General features: G+C 37.3%; 1 protein-coding gene across 1 annotated transcript in view; it reads right to left on the bottom strand.

Annotated features, from left to right (window-relative positions):
* Positions 1–2,938: 2,938 nt before the first annotated feature.
* Positions 2,939–6,719, bottom strand: part of TRIL (TLR4 interactor with leucine-rich repeats) — a 6,207-nt gene continuing 2,426 nt past the window's right edge. Inside the window, exons 2-4 of the mRNA XM_010007637.1 lie at positions 6,596–6,711; positions 4,132–4,237; positions 2,939–2,970 (exon numbers count right to left, since the gene is read on the bottom strand). Of these exons, the coding sequence (XP_010005939.1) occupies positions 2,939–2,970; positions 4,132–4,237; positions 6,596–6,711 (254 nt within the window). The remainder of the gene's footprint in view (positions 2,971–4,131; positions 4,238–6,595; positions 6,712–6,719) is intronic.

Here is a 6,719-nt window from a genome sequence, read left to right as displayed (position 1 = left end):
GGTGAATTTGCAAGTGCAAATTTAAACAACAAATGAACCCAAAATCTAAGTAGGTCAGCGTAATTACAAGCCAACAGTTTGGAATTCATTAGTGTTTTCTGCCTGGGACTTACTCTAAATAAAATCTATTTTAACAGAATAAAGAGTATTTCTCTAACTAACTCTCTAGTTACAAAATTAGTGCAGTTCAATATATATCTTATAGAACAAATAGAGTTCTTAGCCATTCCAGTGAAAAAGATGCTGACCCTGGATCTCTTTTCCATTTGAACCACAGAAATGGAAAGAAGGGATGTCTTTAGTTCCCACTGGATCTCTGCAGTCTCAGATTCTTAGGGATACATCCGGGCAGGAAAACCAGAAGTCTCTGCCCTTCTGTGCAACAGAATACTATCAGTGGGACCCCAGTGAATCATTCCAATCACAAATCATTCCAGAATAAAACACCTTCCATTTAAGCAGTTTTTATTTTAAATTCATGGGTTTAAATTTCCTTCCTTCTCTTTCTAAGAGCAGACTCTATTTTAAATAGCTGTTATCTCTTTTTTCAAACAAGATAAACTAAAATCCAAACAAACCCCCATTATATAGAATTTTCAAAGTAAGATAAGATAAAGCAAACAACTGAATGGGTGCCAGGCTGACCAGAATGTGCCTAATCTGTTGGAAAAAAAAAAAGTGTGACCATGAGTAAGAAGCTAGAAGAACATAGTGCTGCACCAGTAAGAGCAGTCAGGTGGAAGGCAGAAGCATCACTGCAGAACTGTACAGCAAGGATCCCAGCACTTACACCAGGTTTACAGGAACTACTGACAAGTTCCAGATTTGTTGGCATATTTATTGCTTTATTCATATTCGTACTGAAGTCAATGAGAATAGTTATCTCTGAGTTGCTTCTGCCACTCTTACATGATAAAGTTGGAACAGGTTGCAGTTTTATACTGTTAATACCTAAGGCAGGAGTGCTGCTGGGAGAAAGAAAAATTGAAGGTTTTGACAAAATACATAATAAGTAGCTCTTTTTAGGCAATAAAAGAAAGTGGCGTCTGGTTTTGGAGGAAGTAAGTTAATTGGGTGCTTATGTTATCAACAATGAAACAGTTGGTCTTTGGTTTGGTATCTTTAGGGTTCAGACCTAACAACTTACTATAGTGATCATGAAAGATGCCCCCTCTGGTAATTGTCACCTGAAAAAGACATCTTTGAGCACAGTTCTGCAATACAATTAGTTCCACTGCCACAGATCTATTATCAGTGGCTACCTACATTAAGAAAGAGTCTTGAAATCTTTTCATTCTCATGTAGAGAAAACAGAAGAAGGATCAAGCTGTTGCTGCAAAAAAAGTGGCATGCTAAAACATCTGCTATATGTACTGAGCAACACTCCAAATTGTCTCACAGGTCTAACATATGAGCCTTGTCTTGCAGTACACTCGCTCAGGAATTAAGATCATGAAATAGTAATGGCAAATAAATCATGTTATCCTTCAGTTATAAACAAAAGAAATGTGTTTTGATGTTTTGATTTGTTTTGTTTAGTTTTGTTTTGTTTTTAAAGCATGCTTTTCCTGACTGTATTCCTCCAGAGTAAACTTATTTCTGACCTTTAATCTGATAGGCAACATCAATGAGTATGCTCCCTTATTTCAAATAATTTTACAGTAGTCAGAAAAGAGTTGCTACAGTTCAAAGTAACTTCAATATTTAAACTGAATTTTAACTTCAATATTTAAATATTAAGCAAGATAGGAGGCAAACTAGTATCAATGCTACAATGATAGATATGTCAATTGTACAATGACAGATGAAGTTAATGACTGTACTACAACATGGATTTGGAAGTATCAAGAGGTCTTTCTCACTGCCAGGCTGAACTACAGCAGCATGACAGTGAATCTCTTACTTTAAAAGTGATAGCACTAACAGAATTTTAGTGAATTTTCCTGGATCCAGAAAGGATAAATGCATATCCCCTGGTACTATAACTTGTCAACATAATGCAAATCTTTTTCTTATTAGCAAGGTATTGAATGGAATTACCTACAACCTTCCCACCTTCTGTTCCAAGGAGAGAATACCTCTCTTACAACTGGCATTCAGGTTTATTTTAAAGACAGCATTGCTGAAATATTTGCCCCTTATGAGATAAATCTGTCTCTCAATGAAAAAGCTTGTCACATTGTCTTTCTGTACATGATTTTTATCTATTATATGTGTCCAGGCCTTCAAATTCCTTATAAAATTTTACTACAACTAAACAAGCATACACTAAACTGATGACAATTGAAACAAATTGCACATATGACATGTTAATTAAATGACCCAGGCAAAAAGCCTTGCTAACAGGCTTTTTGCCAAGGACCTCACAAAAACTTTATCCACTCTTTTTCCTTGAGACTCAGGTCTCATAATCAAGTCTTTTTTCCAGTCTCACATGACAAAATAAAATGAACTAGACTAGACAAGACTGAGGCATAAGGTACAATGTTACCCTAATACATTTGCCATAGCTAGAGGGCACAGACAAGGCAACATTTTGTTGGTCGTTCTTTCTCACAAGATTATAAGAAATAAAACCCTCACTTCACAACCTCTGAGAGCTTGCTTGTTCAGATTCTCTCTCCATACAGGTTCCACATGGATAGATCCCCGAAGAGCAGTAGAGTGTTTTGAATTACTGAAAACACAACAAATGGAAATATTTTGAATAAAAATATTACGCCGATTTGAGAAAATATTTGTCTGAACACTAAAAATACTTGGTAAGTAAGGAATTGGATAACACCTACCTATCTGAAGGCAGAGACACCATTTAATCTATTAGCTAAGGACTGTTCTGCCTGACAGCAACTTCAAATGAGCTTTGCGACGAAGAAACATAATACTTTTGTAAGAATTAATACTTAGCAGAACAGTAGCTCAATTTTCTTTCTTGCACTCATTGGCTTTTGAGATTATCTATGTGGAGATCTCATCATCTCTGGATGAACAGCTTATTTCTAGAACATAAAGTTATGAGGCATAGATTATAACATTAAAAATAAATGTACCTTTTAAAATGCAATAACAAATAAGATAGGCATCACACTATAAATATTCAAAAATTATCTTTATAGTGTCAGATTTGTCTTTGTTAGTGAATATATCTATTATGTTTTTAGGCAGTTTCCTTCCAGCTATTTATTCATACGGTATTATTAATTTTTATTATTATGGCCTTGTTTGTAAAAATAAAGGAGAGATACACTTATTTTTAAAAACATATCAAGGAACATCTACTTAAATAAACTCATGTACAATTCTATTAAGATAAATATTTGTCTTTCAAGACAATTGAATATTTTTCAAGGGGAATTTATTTTCTGTGGGAATTAAAGCACGCTCTTGAGAAAACTCAACTTTTTATGGAGAAAAACACAACAGCAGTATTTGGTCAGGCTGCCAAAACTATGCTATATTTAGCATGGAGTGAGAGGAACAAATCCAGCATCCAGCACACACACAGTTTCCTTACATTTATTCCCCATTTCTACTTAACAAAGATCAGGTTATACATCAATATTTACAGAGCAACTCCTCTCAAAAGAGTTGCCTGAGTGAAAAAATCAAGTACATCACTTCGTACACATGATTTGGCTGATTTGATTTTTAAAATCTGTTTTTTTTTAAAAAGCAGAGCCTCACTTGTGGAGCTCACACAACATATGCACACCCTTGGGGGCCAGAATAATATCAATTTGTGTGATGAGCCAGGTTTTTGGAAATTAAGTAGTATTTCTCTTGCTCATTGAAGCAGGCTTCTGCAAATTTATATCCTGTCATGAAAACAAATTATTTTGTGTGGATTCATGCACTACAATCTAGATGCAGGTTTACTAGTTAAGTAAATAACCTGGTGGAACTGGAGAGGACTATTTTTTCTCCCAATTCCTCATTTTCCAGATGTCTCCCAGGAAAGATCAGTAAGGAAGACCACAAAAGACATATACTGAATTCACAAGTACCCGTCTTGTAAGGGTAATAACATGGCTGAAATGATGGCATTATATGTAGCATTCGCTGTGCCTTGTGAAAACTAAAGATCACACTACTTAAAGACATCAGTATTTTGATAAATCCAACAGTGTTAACACAGGCTCTGACAGTCAGGCTGAGTGCTTCTCAACACGGGTTTTTCATCCACATCTAGACCTTCACTGACACCACTATAGCCCTGCTCTCTTCCAATGATTTCTCTCTAGCCCTATGCTGTATCATCAATGTTTCTAGAATCTCATAGAGAAATGTTAAGCATTTTCAGTTTTGCAGATCATTAACGATCTTCCAGTTAAGGTGTAGCTTCTAGAGGGGTTTTTTATCTAATGTAAAGACTCTACATTTTCTTAAACTGTGGACACCCTGGGTGTCAAGACTAATGGAGCTTGTTTAGGCAGCTTCCCATCTTTGACTGTATATTCTTGCCCCTCCACTGCAGCCCCACATTTTGCCACTTCCAATACTTCCACAAGTGAAACAGATACACAGAAGTGGAGCTGAGTGAAAAACAGGGGAGAGGGGAGAAACCAGGAAAGGTTATTTTCCAGCAGGATCAATTTCACAGTTTGTCTTCCAGCTGCACAACCAACTGCATTCCCTGCAGTCCTAACAAACAGTGGTATCAGCAATACCAAGAAATTATAGTCAGTCTATGATTCAAGAGTGATGCATTATGAGATACAATCTAAGACACCAAATTTATTTCAGCAAATGGATTTATTGACATAATTGATTATAACCATGTACAGCATCTATGCATCTCCCATTGGAAGAATATCCAGTGATAAGAGTTAACGTTAGTGTGATACACAGTTTTACTCAGTAATCCCCACTGCATTTCTAACGATGAACAGTGGTGTGTTCCACAGTCAGTTATTAAATAGCCAAAGGCACCCAGAGGTCCAGAAGAATAGAAATGTAAGATTCTTAACAAAAAGTAAAACCTGATCCTGGATTCCTTCAGTTTATTTCTATTCAACACTGTATCTGTAAGAGCTATGAATTTTAACCTATACACTGACAATGGAGCTGTCTGTCAAAATGAAATCCCAAAGGACTTTTTCTACGGACTCAAGAAAAATACCTCTTTTTTTTCCTTCATTTAAAAGGCACAGATTAAGGCAAATGATCCCTACACTTTCTCCTTTCCTCCCATTTTAATTTAAATGTTGAACAAATTTGCCTCAGAACATGAAGTCTTGTTCTCTCCATTCAGTCACTGAACTCCAACTGATGATACCAGTTACTATGGGTCTTTTGTAAACACTTGTTCATCTGAATAAAAAAGAAAAGAAAAAAACCAACAAATTGCCTTCTTGCAATTATAGTAACAAAACACTTGTAGTCATGAACACCTCAGATCAGCAATGAATGCAGGATATTGAGATGAATAGCTCCATAGTCCATTAACACTTCTGTCAAGCCATTCAGCTCCACAAGAGTTCATCTGAGGTCGCACATTAAATTCAAAGGAGCAGAAGTAGTATCAGTGGTCTCAACAATTTACCAATGTCCATGTAAAACATTTGCATTGAAAGTGTAACCAGTTTGGACCTTTTTAATTAGCTCACTTTTAGACCACACAGAGGGAATTATTAATGTAAACTAAACCAGCGTATTTCATAGTAACAGAACCACGTTTTGTAAATATTTAGGAAAGCAAAAGTCCAAGAAAGTAGAGAGCAACTGATCGTAATATTATTAGCATTGCTCTAAACCCAAAAGCAAAACTCAAATTAAAACCAAAACAAAACAAGCCAACTCAAACATCATATCCTACTGCATAAGGGTTTAACATTACTCACTCAGCTACACAAAACACAGAACCTAGATTAATATACAAAAACGTTTTATTTCACAGTGAGGTACATAAAGTTTCTACCTTTAGTAGGCTAAGGCTAAGAGAGAATTGCCTGTTAGGGTAAAGACCGTTTCACATTCCTGAAATATTCTCACCTATTATTATTTCTGATGAAAGGCACCAATATTATTTATTCATCAACAGTTCAGCTCTGCATCCACCCACCTGGAAATGAGGATGGATGTTGTGAGGGTCAGTGACCTACTGGCCATCACGGACCCAGACAATTACAGCACACATTCGTGTGTACAAGTACCAAGCCGTATTTATTTAAAAAAAACAAACAATTTAAAAATAGGTCATTTGTAAACATATTACAAAACTCCGTTAGTTTTTCCTAAGGTGTCAGCAATACCTTCCTGTAAAACTCACCAGCTGCATCGTTGCCTCCTGTTTACAGAGAAGGACGAGAACGCACCCGCGCACATTAAATCGCCCCACGTGCTGAGTCAGAACGACCTGCAGACTGTCCAGCACACCACGCACACTTGCAGCCCTCCAGACGACTTGCTGGTTGCACACACCTGAACACTAATGTTAAGAAACTGCCCTCTGTCCAAGGCTTTTATTAGGAAGGGCTGGTGCCTTGGAAACGCCCGTTCAAAGCATCTCCGTGCGCGGCTGCCACCGCCCTCACCGACCTTCCCAACTGCAGTCAAACAAGAAAAAGCACCTGTAAAATACCAGACTGAAATGTACGTGTCTCTTGAGCCCACGAACGGGAGGCACCAGGGGCTGTTCGTCGCCGCTTCCCGCCGTTTTGCTCCTCGCGGAGCGGCTACGGCCTGTCAGTGCTTCTGCCCGCGGGATGGTTTCTGAGCAA

Source organism: Chaetura pelagica, unplaced genomic scaffold (assembly GCF_000747805.2).
Source record: "Chaetura pelagica isolate M959 unplaced genomic scaffold, ChaPel_1.0 scaffold10, whole genome shotgun sequence".
NCBI classification, from domain to species: Eukaryota; Metazoa; Chordata; class Aves; order Apodiformes; family Apodidae; genus Chaetura; species Chaetura pelagica.
This window is presented reverse-complemented; position numbering and strand designations above follow the sequence as displayed.